The 26,983-nt window shown below is 35.5% G+C and overlaps 3 protein-coding genes across 5 annotated transcripts; all 3 read right to left on the reverse strand.

The window, feature by feature from the left end:
- Positions 1-8,261: 8,261 nt before the first annotated feature.
- LOC120202484 (eukaryotic translation initiation factor 3 subunit M-like) lies at positions 8,262-11,666 on the reverse strand. The gene is made up of 10 exons (XM_039202894.1): positions 11,489-11,666; positions 11,271-11,400; positions 10,496-10,634; positions 10,188-10,400; positions 9,941-10,079; positions 9,299-9,449; positions 9,079-9,188; positions 8,902-8,999; positions 8,667-8,736; positions 8,262-8,484 (listed from the first exon to the last, which is right to left on the reverse strand). The coding sequence occupies exons 1-10, from the start codon at positions 11,579-11,581 to the stop codon at positions 8,395-8,397; spliced, it is 1,233 nt and encodes a 410-aa protein (XP_039058825.1). The 5' UTR covers positions 11,582-11,666; the 3' UTR covers positions 8,262-8,394.
- A 1,585-nt stretch (positions 11,667-13,251) lies between these two features.
- LOC120202485 (DExH-box ATP-dependent RNA helicase DExH6-like) lies at positions 13,252-22,291 on the reverse strand. 3 transcript variants are annotated; one of them, XM_039202896.1, is made up of 14 exons: positions 22,040-22,291; positions 21,430-21,520; positions 20,937-21,246; positions 20,728-20,802; positions 20,437-20,481; positions 19,229-19,319; positions 19,057-19,115; positions 18,486-18,614; positions 17,279-17,331; positions 16,616-16,649; positions 16,404-16,493; positions 15,324-16,325; positions 14,063-15,163; positions 13,252-13,894 (listed from the first exon to the last, which is right to left on the reverse strand). In XM_039202896.1, the coding sequence occupies exons 1-14, from the start codon at positions 22,125-22,127 to the stop codon at positions 13,436-13,438; spliced, it is 3,627 nt and encodes a 1,208-aa protein (XP_039058827.1). In that variant the 5' UTR covers positions 22,128-22,291; the 3' UTR covers positions 13,252-13,435. The 3 variants fall into 3 exon arrangements, with proteins under 3 accessions (XP_039058827.1, XP_039058826.1, XP_039058828.1); XM_039202895.1 differs by having other exon boundaries at positions 18,483-18,614; XM_039202897.1 differs by lacking the exons at positions 20,437-20,481; positions 20,728-20,802; positions 20,937-21,246; positions 21,430-21,520; positions 22,040-22,291 and adding an exon at positions 19,699-19,799 and having other exon boundaries at positions 18,483-18,614.
- A 2,512-nt stretch (positions 22,292-24,803) lies between these two features.
- On the reverse strand, positions 24,804-26,597 carry LOC120202488 (oxygen-evolving enhancer protein 2, chloroplastic-like). The gene is made up of 4 exons (XM_039202898.1): positions 26,232-26,597; positions 25,705-25,951; positions 25,578-25,620; positions 24,804-25,119 (listed from the first exon to the last, which is right to left on the reverse strand). The coding sequence occupies exons 1-4, from the start codon at positions 26,488-26,490 to the stop codon at positions 24,859-24,861; spliced, it is 810 nt and encodes a 269-aa protein (XP_039058829.1). The 5' UTR covers positions 26,491-26,597; the 3' UTR covers positions 24,804-24,858.
- Positions 26,598-26,983: the final 386 nt, after the last annotated feature.

Consider the following 26,983-nt stretch of genomic DNA (forward strand, 5'->3'; position numbering starts at 1 on the left):
GTATGAAATGGCAAACATTCGTGTGGCCATGTTATAAAAGTTACTCTTCATCTAAACCAAGATGATTCAAGCGCATACTCTATGGATTGCTACACTACAGAAGTATATCGACAGACTTATGCCGAGATTATCTACCCTATTCCACATCCTTCTGAGTGGGACATACCAGATGACTTACAAACAGTTTTGCCACCAGCCATGGACAGAAGGCTACATGGCTGACCAAAAAGTCACGATCGTATACCGTCTAAGGGTGAAGAGAAGAAGAGATCGACATGTAGTCGGTGCAAGGAAAGTGGTCATACAAGGTTGACATGTGGATCACCAGTGCCATCACAATCATCTTTTCCTCTACCAAAATTTGGATCCTCATCAAAATCCAAAGCTCATATGGTATCAAGCAAAAGGCAATCAAAATCGCAATCAAAATCAAAATCCCAATCACAACCGGCTTCACCTTTTAGGACTATTAACTTAGGTGATTTTTAAATGCAAATGTTGTATTATGTGTATTTTATGTGTAAACTTTTAACATTTTCAGTTAGCCATGTATTAGTAACTTGAGTTTGAACATTGCTATGATCTGTTCAGTTGTTATCACTTATTACACATTCATTTGAATATCACAACGCGAATTTGACTATCGCAACGCAAAAATCACAACGGGAATTTGACTATCGCAACGCAAAAATCGCAACGCGAATTTGACTATCACAACGCGAATTTGACTATCGCAACGCGAATTTAACTATCGCAACGTGAATTTGATTATCGCAACGGGAATTTGACTATCGCAACGAAAGAATCGCAAAGCGTATTAGACTATCGCAACGCGAATTGACTTTCGCGTTGCGATTTTGGCTTTCGCATTGCGATTTTGACTTTCGCATTGCGATTTTGAGTTTAGCGTTGCGAAAGTGTACCTTCAATAGGTCTTTTACCTTCAATATGATGCAGATTGAAATCAACAAATCAACTTTTACATTTCAATCAATTAAACAACAAATAAGAATTATTTATACATCAATTAAACAAATCAACTTTTACAAATCAATTAAACAAGCAAAAAATAATAATAATTTTTATTTTCCTCATCAATTAAACAAATCAGACTTTTAAGAATCAATTAAACAATCAAAAAATGTGTACCCCATACAGTTGTTTATGCACCCATACATCAATTTCACGCAGCTCACTTCAGGTTTAACCTGCAGAAACCAAACATTTGCTCAAACAACACTTTCTACACATCTAAAACCAACAAACAGCAAATTATTGAATTCTAGGTACTTAACAACACTTGCATTTGACTTACCAATTATTTATGGACACTTTCATAACGTGGATGCAGGTAGGCAGCGTCTCGCATATATCGCTCTAGCCATAAAATGTCGAAACCACAAGCCTACTGCACCTCTATCTCTATCGGTGGGAGGTAGAAACTGTGTACTTTCTATCGTCAAACGCTCCAAGCACATGCATACGAGAGGACCACAATCCCCTCTGGCTTCCTACGTTTGTTGTGGCGCGGTCTCGTCTCTGATAACTGTAACATTAAACATCTTTGGCTTCTTGTTTCCAGAATAAGTCCAATAATTAATCGCATCCAAGAATTTAGCCAAATGAGAGCTCCATCCCTTAATAATATCTCTCAAATCAGACAATGATATATAATTTATCATGTTGTCATATACTATTGTCTTCAGGGATGAGAGCTGAAGCTCGACGAGAAGCCAATGAGTACGTTACAAAACAGGGATAAACACCTGTAATCATAAGTAATAATTCAATTGCGCACTTATTTATGAACACCTTTAAAATATTTAAAAAATAAATACTAACCTTATCGACCTCCCACCATGCAGGATAAAGTTTAGTTTGTCCATTAGCCAACACATATGATTCCTGTCGTTGATTCTTCAAGTGAACTACGTGAAAAGACGTCGGCATAATTGTATATCGCGTATTTTTTTTATTTTTCCTCAATTTCCTTACTATTAGAAGACGTGACACCCATGCATCAATATGTTTTTTTACAAAAAAAAGATATATATTAGTGAATTGCATAAATTTAAAAAAATTAATCAAAATGAAATATAAGAAGAAAAATATAAGACTTACCCCCCATCGAAATAGTCTTTGTCTTCAACCCCTAATAACACACCCCACAAAGACAGATCAATCAACAAATGAATATGATCGTTGAGTTTGTATATGTCAGCGTAACATCCCTGGCTCCGCTCATATAGATAAAAATCAACTACGGTCTTAGCCCAAAGGGTATTATCCAGAATTGTTTCTGGCAGTTGTCTCATCTCCACTTCATCTGCCAGAATGGTACTGGCCGGTAACTCATATGAAAGCCAACAGCCATCCATCATGTCCGGTACATGAGGGGTTTTCTCAATAATTTGACATATTACGCCATGTGAATCGGGCTCTAGAATGGTGGGAGGAACCTCTTCAACGATGAAAGGGGCTTTTGAACGGTGAGAGGGGACTCTTGAGGGATGATAGGGGCCTCTTGAACGATAGGAGAGGCCTCTTTAACGATGACAGGTGAGTCGGGCTTCTTCTTACGGAGTCTTCGCACTATTGGGGTGAACGGAGACGTAATGGCACGTGCACGCCGTCTGATGCGTGAACCCCATCGTGCAAGAAAAACCTGACGTAAAGCATCCACCTTATCGGGCCGCTAAAAATAAATTAATACATAAATCAGTAAATAAACAGACATGATATTAAACAGTGAAAACAAAGTCAAATATGTTTTAAACTTGCACGTTATTCACCCAAGTCATTATTCTATCATAGTTCACAAAATGCATCAGATAACATTCCGGAAGTAGGCACTTATATAAACATTTAAAAGGACAACATATAGGTTTAGTGCATGTTCAAGGACAACATAAAGAGTAGTAGTTTATTCTTGAAACTTAAATTTGCAACATTGTGAAGTTAGTATTTGTCTTTGTCTTTTGGTTGAAGTAATGCAATCCATTCAATTTTCAATTTGCAGAAGAAGAATAGTTTCTTAAACTTAAAATCGCAACACGAAACTTAAAATCGCAACGCGAAAATGACTATCGCAACGCGGAAATGACTATCGCAACGCGAATTTGACTATCGCAACGGGATAATCGCAATGCGAAATAAAAATCGCAAAGAGAAAATTGCAACACGAAACCAAAATCGCAACGCGAAACTAAATTCGCGTTGCGATTTTCATTTTCGCATTGTGATTTTCACGTTGTGATTTTTATTTCGTATTGCGATTATCCCGTTGCGATAGTCATTTTCGCGTTACGATAGTCATTTTCGCGTTGCGGTTTTAAGTTTCGTGTTGCGACTATTCTTCTTCTGCAAATTGAAACTTGAATGGATTGCATTACTTCAACCAAAAGACAAAACAAAGACAAATACTAACTTCACAGGGTTATTTTAGAACTGTTTAGCAGTATTGGCAGCAACCGAATGAATTTACTAAGCAATCCAAGTGAAATGGTTAATCTAAGTGAAATTACGAGTCAATCAAGTTAAATATGAAAAATCTTAAACTTACCTCGTTGCGTAGAGTATAAATCTCATTCTGCAACGATGCTACCATCTCACGTAGAGCCGTTACCTCACTATGTAAAGTAGATACCTCGTCACGCCATACACCATTGTCATCGCGTAAAGTACTGACCTCCTCACGCAAGGCATTGACCTCATCACGTAACTCCCCTAACTCATCCCGTGGAGGTGGAGGTGGAGAACAGGGAGATAAATGTAGTGGCATCTTTGTCAGTCGCCTATCATGAGGTGATGGTGGAGAAGAGGCTCGATGATGTGACGGAATAGGTGATGTCTCTCGTTGTAAAGGTGTATAGTGTGGTCGATCAGGTGATGGCTCTGGGTGAGGTGATGGCTCTCGAAGTGAAGGTTGCTCATCATCCGTGCCATCAAAAAAAATGCTTACTAGCTTGCCACCAATCAGTGGCAAGCTCATCCTTCGTGGGTGTCAGCCTCTGTAATGGAGTGTTGGCCTCCTAACAATATAAAAGCTCAAACAAAGTTAAACGTGTACTAGTAATAACTTGTTTATATATGGTAGTATTTGTATTAACTTACATCATTTATTGTCGTATATCGTAGTAACTCTTCCCAAATCAATAGCCGTCGTTTCCTCTTCCAGGAAATAGCCCTAGGAATATCATTTGAAGTTTTTATTGCATATGTCTGCATGTCGGGAAAAGCCTCAAATATCCAAATCTACAAACAATATAATACACAAACATTAGTAATTGTTAAATAATTAATTATAATTTTGGAAATATTATATAGAAATTCTTACCTTAAAGGCCCAAATAAAGCCTGACAAAGTGTATTTGGAACCATCGCCACGCAAACTTTTACGGTCATCAAAGGCAAACGACAACTTATTCCAGGTAGCTTTCCATAGATACGAACCCCACGGAAACAGGTTTCATGCATTTAGGTCCTCTACCAATAATATTAGGTCCTTAGGAATAGGTTGTCTGGCCTCTCTGCCTAAAAAGCCGGCATGCAAAAGTACTAAAAGGCATACTCGGACAACATCGACGTCATCCATCCGAGTAAAACCATCTTTCTTATTAAATAATCTCGTCAAGTCGTCGACATGTAAATTTGGCTTCTCCATTGACAGCTCAGGAAAAACCCGAGATAACCATGATGGGCGGGTAATATGACTAGTGTATCGACCTACATCATCGTGTCCGAAGCGTAGACCAGTGATTAAGCAAAACTCCTCCTACCCAAAACACGTATACGTCGGTGGAAAATGAAACCATATCTCTTCATTACCACATTCTATACTCTCGGGTAGATCGCGTGTCATGGTCTGAAGCCACAAATGGGTCAACATAGCATTTCCACCCGGATGTTGTACTTTCAGCCATGGCCCGAAGCAAGTATCCTCAAACAATTGTCTTTGCACAGGTGAAAGCTTCGACGCAATTGTAGTGACTAGGCTTATTTTATTTCTTAAGGTCAATTGAGCCGAAAAAAAGTTCTACAAAAACATAATAAACATACCAAGTTAGATATATCAAAAACTACACTGTGAAGATATACCAAAAACAATAATAAACATAAAGAGTAGTAGTTTATTCTTCAAACTTAAATTTGTGACACTGTGAATTTCGTATTTGTCTTTGTTTTTTGGTTGAAGTAATGCAATTCATTCAGGTTTCAATTTACAGAAGAAGAATAGTTTCTGAAACTTAAAATCGCAACACGAAAATGAAAATCGCAACACGAAAATGACTATCGTAATGCAAAATGAAAATCGCAATGCGAAACTAAAATCGCAACGCGAAACTAAAATCGCGTTGCGATTTTTGTCGTTGCGATTCTCGGTTTCAAATAGTCATTGTCTAAAATTGAAACTTGAATGAATTGAATTACTTCAACCAAAAGACAAAACAAAGACAAATATTAACTTCACAGGGTTAAAGACTAAACAGTTTAGCAGTATTGGCAGCAATCGAATGAATTTAATAAGCAATCTAAGTGAAATGATTAATCTATTATTGAAATTACCAGTAAACGTATCATCAATTTCAATATGAAAAACCTAATAATAATGCAAAAATTTCAAAATAAAAATAATTAAAAAAACTAACCCTCGGTGGTTGATTTGGTTGATTTTCCATTTCTGATCGTGAATGATTGTGAGGGTGGCTCTGAGAGATGGAGATAAACAGATTTCGCCAGAGATGGGGACGGATTTCGTCGGAGATGGGGACGGATGTCGCCATAGAGGGTGAGAGATGGAGATGGGATTGAGTTGTGATTTAGGGTTGTGGGTTAAGAGTTGCGATTACGGGATATATTAATATTTGTGTTTGGAATTTGAAAATAAAATATACGTTGTGATACTAATGGCGCTTTGAAAATCGCATTGCGATTTTGTATTATCACGTTACGATTTTCTAAAATCGCAACGCGAATTTGGAAAATCATAATGCGATAGTCAAAATCGCGTTGCGAATCTGGAAACTGATATGCGATAATAGAGATCGCGTTGCGATTTAGTGATCGCGTTGCGGTTTAGAGATCGCATTGCGATTTTGTTGGTCATTTTGGCAAATCGAAAAAAAGTTGGTCAAAATCGTATATTTTAAGGAATTTTCGGTCACTGAGGTTATTTTCTCTTTAAAATATTGTTTTTAGGTATTTGACCTACCTAACCCAAAAAGATCAATGGCGAATCCCAAAATATTTTTTTTAAATTAAAATCATTTTTTATCTACATTATTTTTCCGCCGAGTAAAATTTTTGTGCCCGGGCAAAAATCGGTTACGACAATGTGAAATTGTGGGTTGTTGAGGCAATGAGTGCTAAGTTAATCGACTGTAAAATGGATCAATTGAATCAAGTTGTGATTGTTAGGTAAGCTAATAGCCTCCCCCCTCTCTTGTGATGTATCTGCAATTCAAGTTGATACGACTTCATTGCTTTGTCCATTAGATTAATATGGAGGTTTCCTCTTTTAGTTGAAAAAAGTTACAGCCGCTGTTCCGAGCGCCTTTTTGGACAGTAACAATGGCATTCTCTTAGATCGAAACTAGCATTGTGTAGGGTAAGGAATATCCACCCAATTGAAACTTTAGTTATTCACTCTTAAGTTTCTTTTGTTTACATAGTGTGAGTCGGATCGGTAGCAGTTGTAAAGGAAAAGGTTTCTTTCATTAGTTATGAAGCAATTCATCTGTTTGAATGTTGAATTTTTGTTGGTCTTTGCATTGAGAAGGGTAATGTTGCAAGCCTCGTCAGCACCATTCAAGCAAACAAGGTTGTTGAAGAGGGCTCACAGGCAACGCAAGGGATGGCAATTGTATAGAGCCTTTTTTTTATAGGCTATTTATGGTCGGATAATGAATTGGGAAATTTTGGTTTTGGTTGGATTATGAATTGTACATTTCGTGGTTCTAACAAGTCTAGCTATGCCGAATTCCGAGACTATTATTATAGGAAGTAATAATTGGTCTAAGTACAAGTAAAGAATTTTCTTAGTTGGACTTGATTTGACTAAATCGTAAAGATTGAAAGTTGAGGGGAAAATTTACTCACAATTGGAGTCCAAAGGTTAATAAATGGAAATATTTGATTTCAATTTGAATAACAGGTATGAATCAATATAATTTGGGATGATTCAGATATTTTTTTGTGGACAAAAATTGGAGACCAAAGTGAACAAGTTTCAAAAGTTAGAATTTTATGAGAATTAAAAAGAATTGTAATATTTTTATGGAAATATGTGGTGTAAGATTTATAATTAAAGAAATGATTAGTAAATATGAAAATGATTTTTAGGGGTTTTAATTATTAAATTTATTTTTATTAGATTTTGAGTGATTTAAAGATAAGGTTGAACAAAATTCGTCTTGACTCGAAAATTTGATTTTTTTTTTAATTTTAAATTTTTCGAGTCAACTCGACTTATCAATTCAATATTTAAGTTAGAGTTGTGTTAAAATTTGAAAATTTTGAGTTATTGAAACAACTAAAAGTTTGACCAAGTGCTATAATAATTTTACAATTTATTTTATGATTTCATTATTCCTTCAATTCTACCTTCATTTTAAGTTTATTTTTACCAAATTTAAATCACATTCTCCTAAACCATCGTAGAATATATACGTACTTTTCATTCATTTCTTTGATAACAAATTTTTTATTTTTTAATTTAATCTCTCAATTTTTTATAATTTTTTTATTTCTTCAATCCATCCTTTTTTTTTAAGTATGTTTTCCATAAAATTTGAACCACATGCTTATATACCTTCACTATAAAATACCTATGTAAATTCACTTCTCTTTATACTAAAAATATATTTTTTTATTTAGTCCCTTAACTTTGCAATTTACTCAATATGAACTAATTGTAATTGATTGCAAATTTTTTCTTCCCATCAATTCATTAGGTAACATTATATGATTAGAAAAAATCAAAAAATTGAAACAAATTTTACCATAATGCTATAAATGTACTAAAATTAATATAGCAACTCGAATAACTCGACTCAAATTTCTTAAACTTGACTCGAAAAAATTTCAAAATAAGTTATAGTTTTATAACACAACTCGTCAACTCAAATAACTCTAATTTTTTTTTACTCGACTTGATTGAATGTTCACCCCTATTTAAAGATCATTGGTGTAAACACATAATCCACATCAACTACTGTATCCAAATTAATCATTCTTACATTGTTTGAAGCTTACTGTCAAAATTAGATTCAAGAAACGCACTTTAAAAATTTCCCAATCCATTATCCAACCAAAACCATAGAAACTTAAATCTGATCTTATATATTGTGGGATAAATAAAGAGTCTTCTAACCATAAATAGCCATAGAAAACGCTCTACCGAATCGGCATCCCTTGCATTTCCCGTGAGCCCTCTTCAACAACCTTGTTTGCTTGAATGGTGCTGATGAGGCTTGCAACATTACCCTGCTCAATCAGATCAATGCAAAGACCAACAAAAATTCAACATTCAAACAGATGAATTCCTTCATAACTAATGAAAGAAACCTTTTCCTTTACAACTGCTACCGATCCAACTCACACTACGTAAAGAAAAGAAACTTAAAAGAGTGAATAACTAAAGTATCAATTGGGTGGATATTCCTTACCCTCCACAATGCTAGTCTCGATCTAAGAGAATGCCATTGTTGCTGTCCAAAAAGGCGCTCAGAACAGCGGCTGTATGTTAAACAACAAGTTGGACTTTTTTCAATTAAAAGAGGAACCCACCATGTTAATCTAATGGACAAAGCAATCAAATCCTATAAATTTGAATTACACATACATCATGAGAGGGAGGGGAGAGAGTGTGTTTTGGGGGGGGGGGGGGTGCTAATAGCTTACCTCACAATCACAACCTGATTCATTTGATCCATTTTACAGTCGATTAACTTAGCAGTTATTGCCTTAACAACCCACAATTCCACCTCATCATCATTGATCTGCAAGGAGAAATACATCAATGGAAATAAAACTATATTATGCAGCAAATGTGGTAAACAGGACGCAAAGCAACTTAACCCTAAGAGTATCCTTGACGAGGGCATATGAAATTTGTCCAGATTCATTACACCCAAGATCAACCAATGACATCAGCCTCATCCTTGTTATACAATCTTCATGAACAAGACCTGGACCATGGAGAGTGACAATATTGAAATTATACAAATTATGGAGGAACTTTAACTCATGTGATAGCATGTTACATGTATAACAGGTAAAACAAAAGACAGGGCCTTACCATAACTTTTCAGTAAGGTAGAATTTGCAGCCTGAAATTCCAGATAGGCATCCAACCGCTCAGTCAAAAATATCTTCAGAAGCTGATAGACCAAGGCATATTTAGCATCCTTTTCCAATTGCCCAACAGCAGGCATATCTAACAGATCACACTGCAACAAAAACGAACAGAAATTCATATATGGGCAACAACCACAAGTACACATGCCCAGCAGCAAATTAGGAACTATACAACTAAAGCTCTAGCGGTGGCTAAAAAAGTGTAAAAGCCAGAATGGAGTGGGGCTGTTTGAAAAAGCAAAGAAATTACAAGAATTAAATAAGCTTAAAATGAAAAAAACATACACATACACACATATAGATAGAAGAGTTAGGATCTCAACATTAGGAAGATTAAGATACCTTGTCCGGTATGGGCAACAACCACGAGTACACATGCCCAGCAGCAAATTAGGAACCATACAACTAAAGCTCTAGGGGAGGCTAAAAAAGTGTAAAAGCCAGAATGGAGTGGGAGTGTTTGAAAAAGCAAAGATATTACAAGTATTAAATAAGCTTAAAATGAAATAACATCCACATACACACATATATAGATATACAGATAGATGAGCTAGGATCTAAAACATTAGTAAGATTAAGATACCTGAAACATGTCCGGAGCCTTCACAAATTCTATGACAGCATGCACAGCTTCCTCCTTGGCTTCACTCATTATATACGAGTCCTCACCGGAGAAAGTTGCCAAATACTTGGTCAAGAATTTGAAAGAATCCTTTCCTGAGCTGGATTTGAAGTGTATGTAAGATTGCAAGATTGCAACCAATATAATAAAATTTATAATACCATATAGGCAAGAGCATCTAAATACATGTTCCATGGATGTTATATACCTTTTGTTTTCTTTCAGTGCATTTGCAACTGTAAGAAAGAGGCTCCTTTGATCCTTGACCCCAATATTCCACTCCTTCAAGAAACTATCTATCTTTTTGAAAAATGGTACAATATGATCAGTGACTTTTTCATTCAATGCCAAATTTAAGGCTTGCATGTACACAAAGAACCGGCTATCTGGGCCCTCCAACAAATTATAGAGATTAAACAAGCTGGAAAGAACCAAAAAATAAGAAACATAAGAGAGAGAGAGAGAGAGAGATTTGAAATTCTTTAAGCTAGAATTATGAGCCAGCATTTGACATACATCTTTAAACGCATTGCAGGCTTATCAGTTGGTTGTTGAGTGATTTTTGTTGATATGAGTTTTGCCACCTCAAGTTCTTCGTTTAGATTTTCGAGCTTCGAGACTAGATTGCAGATGACAGTGAAGATACACTCAAGATCTGAAGAAATATGATAAAAGAAATCAATTATTTGCAAAAATCGAACTTCAATGCAAATTTACGAATTAATCTATCACAGCATTGTAGAAATCATAGACCCAGGTATACTCACAGGATGATAATGGTATTAGCTCATTTCATTTCCTATTTGCCATTGCAATTCAAATGGAAAGTTCTAAAAAATAAAACCAGAGAAATCTAAAGAACTATAATCCCGGAACAAATCATCACTATGTGATAAGAGTCCATTTTTTACTGTTGCTTTTGCTAGTCTCTCTTCATATACTAAACCGTAACCCAAGGAAAAGAAAAACAAAATCCCAATTGAATAAAAGAAAAAATGACAAACCCTAAATCCAATTTCAATGTATTTTCCAGTTGTAAAACTAAAACAACCATACTACCCTCCAAAAAAGTTCAATCATGAATTTGTAGGTTCTTGGAATCATTCTCTGCTTTTATATCCAAAATACGTTGTCAGCAAACAAGAGAACAAAGCAGCTACTAAAAAAACCATTCCCAATGAACTAATTCTAACTTATATTAAGGTTTCAAAAACACCACCGAAGCGAGGAATGAGCTGAGAAAAATATAATCATCTCAATTCATAAATCTCCCAAACTATTCAAATAATACCTTTATCGGAGACCTTGGAAAAGACTATGTCAGCAGAAGTAAGCATTAAAGAAGCCAAATCCAACCATCTCCCCATCACCATACACTCCTGCGCTTCCGTACAAAGCCTCGTCACTTGCGGCTCCGCAACCTTTTGCATCATAATTAAACCAAGTTTTAATGAAAAACTTAACATTCCGATTTCAAATTAGAGTATCGGGAAGACAAATTGAGCTAACCTCTGGACCGGCATCGGCCCAAGAGAGATCGGCCATGAACCGAACAACGGGGAGCACAGGATCTTCTTCGGAGGTGGGAACGACGGTCGTCATTTTCGTTTTAAAATCTCCCCGCAAAATCCTAGCTTTGGTTAGGTTGAAGCAGCCGAGCAGAGAGAGAGAAGTAGTGAAAACCCTAGCTAGCTACTTTATATGTTAGTTTTATATGTTAGTTTTTTTTAGGGTAAACTATACCATTGACTATCTAAATGCATTCAACCGAGTCACTTGCAGTTAACTTTAACATTTAGCCTCTATTATTTATATAATCTATCAATTTAGTTCTAATTTTAATTTAATTTAAAAATTGTGATATGTATTACTAGTAATAAGACTGTATATGAATATTGTTTAACTATGTATTTATTTATTTATTTATACATGGATTGCATTTTATCTTTATTTTTAATTTTCTAACTGACGGAGGTCTTTTACGGAAGTTGCTCTCAACCTGGCGTTGGGGGCAGCCTACTACCCTATCTCCCCCTTACCCCATTGCATACGGGAATAGGGTTTTGTTGTTGTTGTTGTTGTTGATATGTATTACTAGTAATATGTGTCATCACCTAATTAGAATAATTTTTTAACTATTTTTAATATTTTTAATTAAATAATATTTAGGGAAGACAAATCAAATTAAATTCGACACTAAAGACAATAGTATAAGCAACTTTGACAGCCCCTCAACCACTGATGTAAAGTTCATATTTGGGTTTGAATTTAGAATGGGTCAAAGCAAATTACATATTAACAATAGTATTTGGAGGTGGGATGGTGTATGTTTTTTGGGTCAGATTTTATCCCGACAAATCAGATCGATTTCAAATTGGGTGGAAAGTGTATTTTTTTAAGTACACAAATGTTTGTTTATAATATTTTTGATTGTGTTTTTCCTTAGCCTTATATTAAGTTTTTGAACTATAGAACTCTCAGTCTTTTGAATCAAATTTAAGGAATAACATCGATTGTGTTTATAATATGATTATATCTCAACTTTATCTACCAATATATAGGAGCAGAGACATCTCAACACAATCAGTCAATTAGATGAGGTATCTCAACCTGTGACAGCGCACTATAGGTATTGTGGAGGCATTTCCACACTTTTAGAAATTTTTCAAGTGACTAAGGCATCTCCATCTTGGTATAAGTGAAGAGGTGAATATTCCTCTCGCTAAGACAAAGGCATCTCACACTTAATAGGGCAACAGTAAAGGAGCTCATATTGCTAGAGCAGAGTCTCTCCAACCTCCTAACAAAATGTTTTTCTCTTCGAAATATAGTGGAGATAATTAAACGCTTTCGACAAGGAAGAAAATAATCTTACTATGACGACACAGTAGAAGCGTCTCAACATCGTGATATAAAAAAGTCGAAAGAAACAATTAGAAGATTTACTAAGAATGCACCTTTGAAAAACTTTAATGTTTCAGCAAAAGGAAGAACAATTCCGACGTTCATATATAATTGAGATGATGAGTTTTGCCTAGCTTCAATATATTACTTTTCATACAAGTTTAGTTTTTTCAAAGTTTTCTTACTGGTGTTATGATGATTTTACTTGTATTGGTGGATTGGTTTTAAGGTTGGTGGTATCGTTAGAATATATTACTTTTCATACAAGTTTAGTTTTTTCAAAGTTGTCTTGTAGTGATAGGTCTGAATTAGATATTTCAACGTTCGGTTATAATCGAAATTATTACTAATTGAATAACTAGTTAGAATATATAAGATAACATTTTATATTAAAGAAAATGTCTCAAAGGTTGGTGCTAATATCAGCTTGTAATTCAGAAAATGGCTCAACAAAAAGTCGCTGGATATGCCCTGCGCGAAAATGCAAAACCCTCAAAACTATGGGCATAATCCACGATTTACCTCTCCACTTCTTTGTTCCCAAAATATGTTTTACCATTGACACTGCCTTGACATAGACCTCTTCCCTCGTTGCCGCTTGCAAGAATCGTACCCAGCTGAACTAGAGGCAACCGATACAGGGTCTTGTGATGCAGCTTGATCTACCCTCATTCCGACTGGCCTTACAGGTGACTGCTGCTGGCAACTTATTGGCTCATCTCCATTTGTTACAACCCCATCTTCAGGGACCTTAGCAGCTTTCTGGAAACCTACGCGGTCATAGGGGCTTCGTCTCACAAGTGATAAAAGGAACCTACTCGGACTAGGACTCGCATCTTCCATCCCTGGCATATGTTTATTGATATCAGTAGAACGCACCCTCGAAGTCAGAGAATGTACGGATTCTGCTGGCTCCGGGATGCCTGATAACCCATCATAAGATAGAAGGCAAGCTATTGCATATACAGATACCCCAAGAGCAGGAGGAAGAACTTTGCCTGGATGCATTACCTGGTAAAAGTCGATCGAAATATAAGAACAAGCACAATGAAACACATTCGAGGGCTGAACATGTAAAAAAGTATTCTAGTGTTGATCAAAAAATTGGGGGGGGGGGGCAGGGGTTAGGTGGGCAAGGTGTATTTTAGCCCTTATGAGTGTAGTCAATGGAGTGCCTACCATGAATAAGATAGCTTCCAATAATCGCTCTCTCAGGCAGTAGATTTGAGCAACATCAAGTGCTGTTGATTTGAATGATAGCCACCGATCAACCACCACCATAACAGAATTATCTGGAGAGGACAAGACCTTTTCTTCTTTTCCACTGGACTTATTAACTGCAGACTTTTCATCTCCATCAGTATCGCACGCATCAACATCATCACTTCCACCATCATCATCATCGTCATCGCCATCATCTTCACCATAAACATTGCCTTTCATAGGAGCCACTGCAATCTCTGTTGCAAGAAATAACAATGGAAGTGGTCCAATAACAGTACAGTTTCTTATGTACATACCCCCATCCCCACGGGTTATTTCATCATACATAATCAAATAATCGGATTGCCTGGGTGATAACTTTGAATTAATTGAACGAGTGTTTAACCGAACTTTAGAGCCATTGGCAGCCTCTATAATTATTCGTTTACCCTGTTTTGGTGGGAGTACCCTCCCAACCATTGGATACAAACCAGCCACAAGGACCGCATGGAGTATTCCACGGTTATTTGCATTTAGACTACAGCTCGAGACATTATCAGGAATAAATCCGTGCCGTATTAGTTCACCCTGAAGCTGCTTCCGCATGCCAAACAGCAAATTCATAGTGCTTGATGAGACGAAGTATTGTGAACAAAAACGTCCTTCTACACCCTTTCTTTTTGCATTCTTCCAGCACTCAAAAGCAGCTATGAGTGCCAGCTGATCACTTTGGCCACCGTACAGTGCTGCAAGCTCATGCTTGGCAGCAGCAGCCTTCTGCCTTTCATTCGGCCGCATGGGAAGGACAAATGGATCCTTGAAGTCTGAAGCACATGCTAATGTCAAAGCTGGACCAAGGCAATTCATCAATATTGCGAAGAAAAGCATCTTGCATGTCAATGGATGAACAGGAAGATAACCAAGCTTCTCTCCAAGTTCTGTCAGTTCCTCATCTTGCGTAAACGCCCCAATATCTTGAAGCACTCTAACTGCATTACGTACAGCTTCAGAAACAGGAGGGTCCAATGTCTTTTGCAAGAAGTCGTCTACTTTACAATTCGGGTCAAGCAATTTCACCTACCAATGCGAACAAAATCATGCAATAAATTGTTACATCAACGGTATTAGTAACTCAACAGAGAGGAGACAAACAAGGTTTCTGATGGGGAAACTTCCTTTTTAGCATATATTCCCCCATCTTCAATGAAAGAGAATAGAGAGACCTAACAAGCAGTACCTGTAAACAGAGCTCTTCAATTGGCATTCTCTTTATTTCTGGAACTTGAAAGTCAAGCATAGAAGATGCGCGAAGTTTTGAAAAAAGATGATAACATATTCCAGGCTGACAACGGCCTGCCCGTCCTTCTCTCTGCTTGGCATTTGCTTTGGAAACCCATGAAGATTGAAGGGTTGATACATTACTATGTGGATCATAGCTTTTCTCTTTCATTCTACCACTATCTATAACATAGACAACATCATCAATCGTAATGGAACTTTCGGCAACATTGGTTGAAAGGACAATTTTGCGGCAGCCCGAAGGAGGACGAGTAAAGACCTTCTTTTGATCAGCATAGGGAACCATAGAATGCAGAGGTATTATAATAAATCTGGAAGGATCTTTGAAAAAGGGGTTGGCAAGTAATTTCTCCCTCATTCGATTAATATCCTCCCACCCAGGAAGGAAAACAAGAATAGCTCCTTCATTTGAATCTATACATATCTTTCTTATCAACTGCTCAATAAGAACATTATCTATGATCTCTGGATTACCTGATGCTATATACTTGTCGAGTAACAGCTGCCCCCCGTCATTATCTCGGGAACTTTCAATATGTTTTTTTATCAGTTCAGCAGCTTCCTGCTGATTTTCCTGCTCAGACCAATCCAAAGCACTCTTCCCGTCTTTGGAGATCAGATTGCAGTCTACACCATATGAGAGGAGCATGCAGACTTCCTCCACTCTACCTTTTGCAGCAAACACCATTAGTGGCGTTAATCCGGTCAAGGAATGCTGGTAATTATGAACCTTTGACCCTCCTTCAACAGAAACCAAATCTATAAACTGATCAAACTCATCACTTGACCAAGCCAAATTAATAGCTTCATCTAATGCAATCTTATCTTCTTCTGTTAATTCTGGGTCTTCATCTTGGGCACTTGCATTAGCTGAAATAAGATGATTATCATCTGCAGATTTCAAGATAGAAAGCACATCCTCCAAATACAAACTCTTTACCTGAATAAGAATACCAAGAAAATTATAATGTGATACAAACTAAAAAATAAATGACAGATAATAGCGATAGAATTTTACAGGATGTGTAAACCCAGGAACACGGATAATTGGGCAACCACCAAAATATTGCGAAAACCGTTCAGAATCAAGAGTGGCACTCATTAGTACCTATTTGTATTATACACCAAAAGAGGAAAAACTGATTAATTTTCTATAAAAATTTTATAGTATGAGAACATAAATTATTGGTGCCTATAAAATTGGAGGGAGACATGAGACCTAGAACTAACCAGCCGTAGATGAGGATGCAAAGGAAGCATGTCCCTGCAAATTGACAAAGAGAAATTAAAATGTCGAACATAGCAATTCAACTATTAATCTTCCATCTTCTAAGACAACATGCCCCTAGGGAAAAATAATTAACACAAGGGACCCGAAAACATTGAAAACATCCAAGGTGGTACCTAAAAGTCTATAAAACATCGATGTAATGTAAATGTAAAATTGAATTCGACTCGATAACTTGAGCTGAGTCTGATATTGGGTCAATGATGACCTAAGCAAATTTGAATTCTTCAAAACCAAACTCATGTAGGTTGTGAGTACAATTGTTCAATTACACAACCACATTGTATACTTTTCAATAACTTCGAGTCTATAAAAGGCATCTCTTGGTATATCAACCCCCCCACACACACAAAAAATGGGGGGAACCTACAATTTTCATAGTTGTTGTGTCTGGATACAAGCGGCTATGTTACCGGTGATGAGGCACAGAAAGTAAGAATACAACCGTCATTACCAATATTAATACACCAAATTGCTACTAAAACATTGCAAGAATGATAAATCCTAAACCATTTTTAGCCTTTAAATTTAGACTCAAATGATAAGAAACTTGATGTTAGTGAAAGCAAGCAAACCAGGTGAAATTCAAATCACAGAAAATGTACCTGACAATTGCCAATATGAAATCGCAGAAGCAGTCCCTTTCATGAATTTCATCCTAAAAATTTCAGAAAATTAACAACAACAGCTGTGAGCCATAATAAACGGGAACAAAACAAGAGCACGCAAAAAATTAAAAAATACAAATATATATAGCTTTGAGAAGAAACTAAATATGGTTGATCTGATATACAAGAGTGAGTTCCCCAAGAAAATTATGAGGACAAGATCCTCATCAACCCATATACGTCAAATATTAGTATACCAAAGTTTTGGGACCGAAACAGTCCTAGAAAGGATCCAATTTCTAAAAACATCTTTCTTTCTTGGAAGGGTCGGTAAATGTCCAGCATCAACCTTATTATTCAATTTTCCTGGTATTGCTGGCTGAGCAATCAAATTCCAAACTGCTCAACCGAGCTTGACAATTGAAGGAATAGAAAACATTTTTCCAGTCATCGATCTCAAAACGCTAATGTGTGTTTTCTGCTGGGCACCACTGGGGGAAGAAAATATTAGGTTGGGAGTAGGACCAAAAGGGAAAATAGCAAACGCCAAGTCAACAAGGTGCCTATCATGACCCCTGAAATTTCAAGTAGATAGAAGGTGAGAGGATACAAGTTTTTAAACAAGAGTACATGTGGCCAGCAAAGACCCAAAAGCCTGTAAATCATAATTTAAGATCATGGAGAGAACAAAAGGAGAAGACCACAACACAGTTCTGCATTGGACATTGGACTAAAGCCAAAAGCTGAGAAGAGGTAGCACAGCCTCTGGAAACTTTTACCAGGGGCAACTGATCCCACTACTCTGCATCCCTACCCTAATAAGTCAATTCCTAGCAAAGGATGCAGATAATATAAATTATAATTGAGCAAGTTGGTCCCAATATTACACTATCCCTATCAAATGAAGTTAGCATATGACTTAATGGTTGATTCTAATTGAAACAGGAATGGAACACTAATATTGTAGAATATGGAAAGCACATTGACCGCATTGATAACAAACACCTATTAAACCTGAACAGGTTAATAACAAGGTTCAAGAAAACTCCTGAGCTTATGTTGATATATAGTTTTTTCATCTTATTAAAATATTCCCCCAAATCTGGCTGAATTTTTCCAAAGAAAGGAAAGAAAGATGCTTTCAATCATCTGAAAAATGAAGTTTAAGAAATTTACAAACAAAACGAGAAGAATTAAATACCACAATAATGTGAGTGATGTCAGAGATGTCTTCTCTCTTTGATCTACTGTTTGAAACCAGCACTCTCAATAATACCCCATTCGTGCAGAAGACAATTGATGAGTGTCGACCACCTTTACTTTCCAAGCGAATCTTCATAAAAATTCATAACTTTTAGCAATGTTGTATAAACTTAAAACTTTTTCCATCAAATGTCAAGAAAAATCTAAGGTTCATTGTCACATTAGCTAAATGCAGCATTTCAACCTAACCAAGAAAACAATATAAACTGATGGATAAACTAAAAAACAAAGGATAAATAGCAAGGAGCCACACTGGAGCACATACATATAGCAATAAGTGCAGATATTTTAGATCATTAGCATAAAATTTGGTTCCAATTCCTTCATTTGAACTCCCAGAGCTTGAACAAATTATTATATGCATTTTAAGTCTACCTCTAAGGCTCTAACACAGTACTCATTCTCATGTTGTTGAAAGAGAGAAACAAGTAGCGATTTCTCATAAAAAAACCATGCTTTTAACATATATGACTCGCACAACACGTATGTTTTAAAAAGTTTAGTAACAATACCTTGTATCCAACAGTTTCTCCAATGCTTTCGCCTCTTTCATAAGAAATTCTCTCAGACACTAGCAAATAAAGAAAACAGCAACCATATGAAGGTTTGTGCACCATAAAAGCAGAAAAAATAAGGAAAACAATATGTAGAACAAGGAATACAACAAGCCCAAGTTATCCACACCTGATGTAGCTGATATACGCCGAGGCTGAGTACACAGTATTTTACAAGCCTCACCTCTTCCCCACATATACTCCAAAAGAAATTGTGGAACCTGGACCAGAGGCACCAGAAATACAAGTCACAAACCTAGATGTACTTCATGGAGCAGTGAACTATGTGGCTGAGGCTGAGGTATAATTTGAATTAAATAATAATTTTGAGGTAGTAGTACTTCTATAAAAGCAACTGGTTGTTGATATTATTCTTTTATGAAAAGGATCCTCATACCTTATTTCTGGCTTGATATAATTGTATACATTAATAATGTAATTTCATTTTTAAATATATATATATGCTCTCCTTCAGGCACATTTATAAAACTAAGTCAATTCATCATCTTTAATCAGAAACTACAATTACCATGGTATTCATGAACTTCTATAGTAAATTGATTGAACCCACAGACAAAAAGGCAGAATTAGACTCTGATCCTTTAATGAAGGCATTATCCTAAGCATTAACATGATCAGTAGCAGATAACTAAAGAAATGCCTTCATGGATCCCAATCTACCCAGCAAGCAACTTTCCACTAAGAATCCTATAAATAACATAAGACAAAATGTAGTAAATTAGCACCCATCACCATTTTATATAGTTAGGACAAGCGCTCACTGAAGAAAGCTCACTCTATTTTCTTATTCATTTTTTCCATTCTGCTTATACATTCACATCATGAATTTAGTACAGAATTTCGACAATGAAGTAATTTAACTCCAATACTCCATGTAAGAAAACAACCTAAATCTAAATCCTTTTTCAACTTACAACAGGTGAGAATTTAAGGCTCATCTTAATCACTTAAGAAAGAAACCAATTAAAGCAACCTCTGAAGTTAGGCAACCAAAACATGGCAGGTTCAAATGTTCAGTTAAAAGCAATAGTAACTCTTTACTATAAAAATATGTTTTATAGACAGTTTCAGCAGCATCTAGAGCCTTAAAACAGATAATTTTAATTTTATAGCTATTTAAATAAACAAGATTAAATAAGATTTTATTCGAATTATCAGAGATGGTTCATTTTACAACATGCGATATACATTACTTCTCTGTCTGTGCAGACCAATCAAAAGGGAAAGATGACATAAATGGTTACTTCTAAAACAATTAGTTCAACAACTTATATAAAATATACCATAAAAATTATTAAAAAAAAGATAAAATAATACCTGTGTCGTCTTGCCACAGCCAGTCTCGCCGGAAATGAGGATAACCTACATTGGAATTTGTAAGATAGAATAAATATAACAACATGAAAAATCCCAACCACCCAACTGTAACTCGAGAACGGGAAAATATAGACTTCTCATTTGGAAATAACGACCCAATTGCATCGAGACATGGGCAGAAATAACTTGAGAACCAATAGAAATAACTTTGTATTACTACTACAAATCATGAATCTGTGCACCAGGCAGATACACATCTTAAAAACACTACACAGAAGACAAAAAGGTGACCTGGTGAGATTCTACTGCAGATGTAATGGCATCCCCAAACCCTGCAATTGGAAGCTTTAACCTCTTTTCATTAATCTGCATGTCATACGCACAAAACTTTTACTCGAACTAATTTAGAGAAACTACAAAATCCCCCCTTCATGCATAACATACAGTGAAAAATAAGAAGCATAAAACCAAACTTTCTAAGTCAGCTTGTATAGAAGAACCTGTCTCAAGTTCGGATACTTCTCTCTCTTAGATGCAAGTCCTTTAACCTTTTCTGCAATCTCTGCAGCACTCATCAATGACTTCGAGAAAATATCATCTTTCTTTCTTCGTATTTTAGCATTTTTTCCGCTATATTTTGCAATTACCTTCTCTTCAAGCTCCCCTTCCTCAGGTGGATAATTCATAAATAATTCCTGCAAAACCACTCTTGTCCCCTCTGAAAATGCCACATTAGTTAGATTCTTCTCTGACATGCCGCCGCCTTTCTCTTTGATTTTATAGACAAAGACTTGTCTCTGGCTTCCACGGCTGAAAACAAAATGCAGGCTCTTAAGAAACTAGGACGGTAAACTCAACTACTAAACCACATAAAAAACAGTAAAGAAGTGAGCTTCCATTCCACACAAAGGAGGAATACAATAAACAAGTAACATCTTTATAACTGTAATATTATAAAATCGGTAATGCATGAAACTAGCAATTAATACTCACCCTTTACTTTTGGATTTCATACCCATTTTCCGGGATTCCTTGTGCACAAATTCTCGTTCTTTGTTTGAAAGGTTGGATTCAAAGGTATATGCTACACGGAGCATCAAAAAGTTAATACAAAAAACTTAACCCAAGAAAGATACTACAAACTACTGCAACTTTACAAGGAATGTTTAGAGCATAAGAAGCTAATGGCACTCCTAAATAACTTTCTACCTATGGAAACTGAACTAATTAACCTAAATATCATTTTTTTAAAAGAAAGAGAGAGAAACGAAGGGTTCGATAAAAAGGTCAATACAAGCAAAGCCTAAATTTTGATCAATCATTGGCATTGAAACTAAAATTTGTTTCCTAGTAATATGTTTTATCGTTTCCAGAACCCTAAAAAATCGTAAATTTATTTCAGTAGCAACAAAGCACGCCTTGCAATCTCGAAGAGTACATGTCAAAGAGGTGAACAACCAATCGTATATACCTTGAAAACAACCAGAAAACACACTCAAAAGCTATAGTATTAAGAAACCCTTAAAACTCTATAATAAAAACAATCTTTGCAATGCAGTTTATGTTCAAAATTGGAAATTTGAAGGAGAAAAAAAATGAAAACCTTCATCTTCTGCGTCCTTAAACTTCTCAAGTATCTTGGATAATCGGATTACAGAGGTTTCGTCTATGGGGGTCTTCTTCTTTCCCATTTTTTTTGGGTTTTCTTCCCTTTTTCTCCCCTTTTTGGACTAATAAAATGCAGGGTAAAAGAGCAGGAAAAATAACGAAGGAAAGTAAGCAAAAGAGACGTAAGGAAGAGGCGCCTCTTTTATTTTGCCTGTTTTGGGTTTAGGTTTCACTCGTGATAGTTCAAAAGCCGTGTAAGAAGGAAAGGAAGAGGCTGTCTTTAGCTAAAAGCTTGAATAAGATAATTTAGGACTGGTTTAGTAATATGACAATATTTTGAGTAAATTATGCATTTAATATCTAAACTACTAATTTTGATCCGTTTTAATATATAAATTTTTATTTTTTTTAAATCATATCTAAATTTTAGTTTTTATTTCATTTTAATACTAATGTAAAATTTAAAGTTAAGTTTTAGAAAAATCGTGTTAAGTTTTTTACGACGGGTACTAAAATTAAATAAAAACTAAATGTTATGTATGATTTTAAAAAAAATAAAAAGTTTAGATATTAGAATAGACTAAAATTGATAGTTTAAATACTAAATACGTAATTTACCCTAATATTATTTATTTATGTAATTATGATAATATAAAAATATTTGCTATTACTTATGAAAATAAGTTGGGTAATTACGTGTTTAGTATATAAACTATCAGTTTTGGTTCGTTTTAGTATCTAAACTTTTAATTTTTTTCAAAATCATACATAAAGTTTAGTTTTTGTTTCATTTTAGTACCATGTTCAAAATTTAATGTTAAGTTTAAAAAAATCGAAAGTTTAAGTACTAAAATGAACCAAAATTAATAGGTTAGGTATTGAACGCGTTAAGTTTTTAACACGATGTATTAAAATGAAACAAAAACTAAACGTTATGAATGATTTGAAAAAAAGTGAAAATTTATGTACTAATGTTAACTAAAATTGATGATTTAAATATTAAATATGTAGTTTACCCAATTAAGTTTTACGGATAATTTTGGTCTATTAGAATGACTTGGATAAATTAATCTTAAAATTTTCAATTTAAGGCTTATGGTTGCTTGTTTGCCTTTTAATGGAAGTATTCAGCGCTGAATGTTGAGCCGTTCAGCATTCAGCGCGTTTGTTTCGCACGTCTGAATGATTCAGTGTTGACTGATTCAGCAAAACAGTGTTGAATGATTCAGCACAGAAGTACATTCTGAATTATTCAGAGTCATTATCAAACAACATGTCACATTCATAGCTAATTCATTCAGAGCCTCTGAATCATTCAACATTTGAATCATTCAACGCTTAATCATTATGAAATAAACAAACAACCCCTTAATTGATCTTGTTATTAGGAATAAGTTGATTGCGTATTCATTAGCAGTTTCTAGTCAAGCGAAAAGTTGCAGTTGGTGGATCTTTGCGTGAGTTCAGAGGAAAGTAGTAGCGTGAGAAAGAAGATGAGTGATCTAAGAGAGAAAGTATGAACCTTATTCAATCCTTTTTTTTTTTTTGTTATAAATACTCCGGTCGTAGGGTGGATGGTGTTAAGCTTAAAATCTTCTTAACTGTTAATATACTGGCAGGTGTTGCAGGTATGACTATAAACTGTCAGATTTAGCTATCAAAAGTCACATAAAAAATGGAAGAGCATGAACTCCAAAGAACAAGATGCTGCATGGTGATTTCGGAGAAGACAGTGTTTTGGAATAAATTTTGGAGGCTCTGCTCATAAGGTGTGGTCCTCTGGGAGCCTTTATTAGTAGAGATTTGGTAGTTTGTGGAGGGTCTTGTTTGGAGGTATAACAAATTGTCTTGTCTCTCCTTGGTCGAGAGAATATCATAAAGGGGATGATTTAAGGCTGCTATCTATTTAAATTCGTGTTCCGCCTTAATTGGTTTCTCTTAGGGTCTTTGTAGTAAATGTTTTTTTGGATGGTTGGAGAAATTGTACACGTGTTGCCTTGTAATTGGTTTTTCTTATAAAATAAACACAATATGATTTGGAATTGTAGATTATTAATTACACATTTTTTAGTAAATTCTAATATTTCAATATTTAATATTTTAGCCATGTTTTATAGTTTTATAAAGCCTAAATGATCAAAAATATACTCAAGCATAATATACTGTTTGATAAGTAAGGTTGAAACAAGCATAATATTTTGAGGGTCAATGTTCTATATTTGTGATTAGCTGTTTGATGTTTTCTACGTGTAACTTTCGGATTCTAACTTAACAAGCGGTCATTTATGGTGCTCTAGATAATAGTATAAATACTTGAGATTATTTGACTAATGGTCAAGTATTGTGCTTGGGATAATACTAAGGACATCCGAGATTATTTGATTAACGGTCATGAGGACGTGGGGTTATTTGAATATCCAATTATTTTTGCATATCTGCAATCTAAAAAATTTAACAAATTTGACAAGTTTAACAAGTTTGATATGTAAGTGTTTTGTTTATAAAATTTTGGTGACTTGTGATTTTTTTGTTTGTCACCCTTATCATGCTTCTGTATATATTTGATTTACATGCTCATATTTGTGAATTGATTGGCGTCAAGTTCTAAAATATAAATAGTGAAGTGCTATCGGAAAGGTCCGGTTAAAGTTGCAGGTCCCTAAGTTTCCTTAAAAAGACAATTAAATGGAGACAAGCTTTGGGTGTGAATGTTATAGCACACAAATCAATTCGAAATCCAACAAAATCATAACTTATAATAATAATTAAGAAGATTTACATGAAAACCTCTATCCATTTTTCTTAAACTTAGCTTTAAGCAGCGCTAAAGGAACTGGCAGCGCTCTCCACGAACTTTCTAGCTCCCTTAAACCACCTCTTGTCCCCTGCTTGTGCCTTGCAAATGTAAAGCTTGTTGTTGTTGACGGTGGCCGTTATCAGTTGGTGCTTCCCACCTTCGTCTCCGTCGGCGGTTCTCGTCAACACCGACAAGAAGTAATACGGCTTTCCACCAACTGTCTGGGTTGAGCTCTCCAATATGTTGGCGGTCGCCACTGCACCGGAGTCAAAACCTCCCTACATATGCATGTCCACGCATATATTCAAACTATAATGTAAATATTTTCTTAGTGATTGGAGAAACAAAGGAAATGAAAGAGAAAAAAAAATGAAGTTTATAATATTCAATCGGGACTAGATGAACAACTATTTCAATTAAATTAATTTCCATAAATTCAAATAAATAGATCAACCATCAAACAAGGGTATCAATTTTTTTGAATTTACGGTCGGATATGGACTGAAATATTTGACTAAATAATCATTTTGATTAAATGTCAAAAAATTATCCCCATTGTTTGATTAAATGAAAGAGAAAATTGTTAGTTAGCAAACGGTACCTTAAAATAAAACATTAAGGGACAAAATGCCCCAAAAGACTATTCCATCAAATGCTAGAGGCCTTTTTGCGTAAAATGAAACATTGGAGATTAATTTTGACATTATTCCATTTCTATATTATGTTAGTGAATCACCTCAGCATCAGTTTTACCGAAGTATGCTTGTTTCCCAAGCAGCCTGCAAAGATCAAATGAGAGGCAAATGAATGAGCAATTAAAGATTAAGTTGATAAATTTGTCCAAATATTCAAGGGTGTGGGACAATGGATTTATTACGGTGGCTAGGAAATCCTCAGGGGAACCGTAGTCGGTGATGGACTTCTTGTCGGTGGGAGTGATCATGACGGCCACATTGCTGGTGGTGTCGAAGTTGTCCTCGTATCTCAGCACTTGCCCCGGGTACTCCACCTCTTTGCTTGGGTTCCATTTCGATGGTATCGACAGCTTGAATCCATCCCCATTGTATGACGTGAAATCAGTGTTTGTTTTTGGCTTCCCAAACACATTTGCTGCATACCCAAATCAAACCCACATTTAAGATCTTCTCCGTTCCCCCATAATATTATTATCTCCTCATTCCAAGGTTCATGAGGCCTAAATGGCTGATCAATTTGCCTCATCAACTATGTATATTTAACAATTCAAAAGCACATTTGAGCTAAGTAATCTTAGTAATAAAGTAATAATTGTTATTTCTTAAGTATCAAGTGCAAATATTCGATGTCAAATAAAGAATCGGATTAACATTGAATCTTACTAGTAACTACGAGAAAGAGGAAAGGATGTTACCAGCTTCACCATAGGCAGCAACCGCAGGAGAGACCTTAGAGCCGACAGCGGCGGCGCCGATGAGAACGGTGAGAGCCAATCTACGGGAGACGAGGTTCCCGTCATCGTCTTGGCCGGTGGCTTGCTTCTGAGCCCTGCACAGTATCTGCTGGTTAAGCCTTGAAACTTGGCGGCGCGACGGCGATAACGAGGATGATCTACCGGCGGTGGTTGTTGTGGTGAGTGCAAGGTTGTGCAACAAGCTTCCGGCGGTGGCCATGGCAATGCTAGTGGTGGCAATGCTCTTCACCTTCTAGTTTTAGAGCATGTAAAAAAAATGAGGATTTGGATGCTACTGATACGTGAAGGAAATTGACCTGGTGTTTGGATATTGGATGAGGGAGGAGGATTAGATCGTGGATGTTGGGATAAGGGTGTTGAGGCTCTTATTCGTGCCACGTGGACTTGCTACTCTTTGTTATGTGCCACAACGGTTTTTTTAAAACGATGTCAAATATGTAATTAATTTATTTAGGATGACATTACTTTTTTTAAATATTATTTTTTAAATTATTTTATAATTCGATAATTTTTTATTTTTATATAAAATTACACAATACGTATAATCCAGTGTAGGAAAACTTTGAGTGTAAGTAATTTAAAATATAAATAAATTTATAAAAGTTTTATAACTAATATTTCTTTTACAAAATGATGATGATGATATAAGAAATATTTTATAATTTAAAAATATTATAAATTTCATATATTTT

This window comes from Hibiscus syriacus, unplaced genomic scaffold, assembly GCF_006381635.1.
Source record: "Hibiscus syriacus cultivar Baekdansim isolate YM2019G1 unplaced genomic scaffold, ASM638163v2 tig00008843_pilon, whole genome shotgun sequence".
In the NCBI taxonomy this organism is placed as follows: domain Eukaryota; kingdom Viridiplantae; phylum Streptophyta; class Magnoliopsida; order Malvales; family Malvaceae; genus Hibiscus; species Hibiscus syriacus.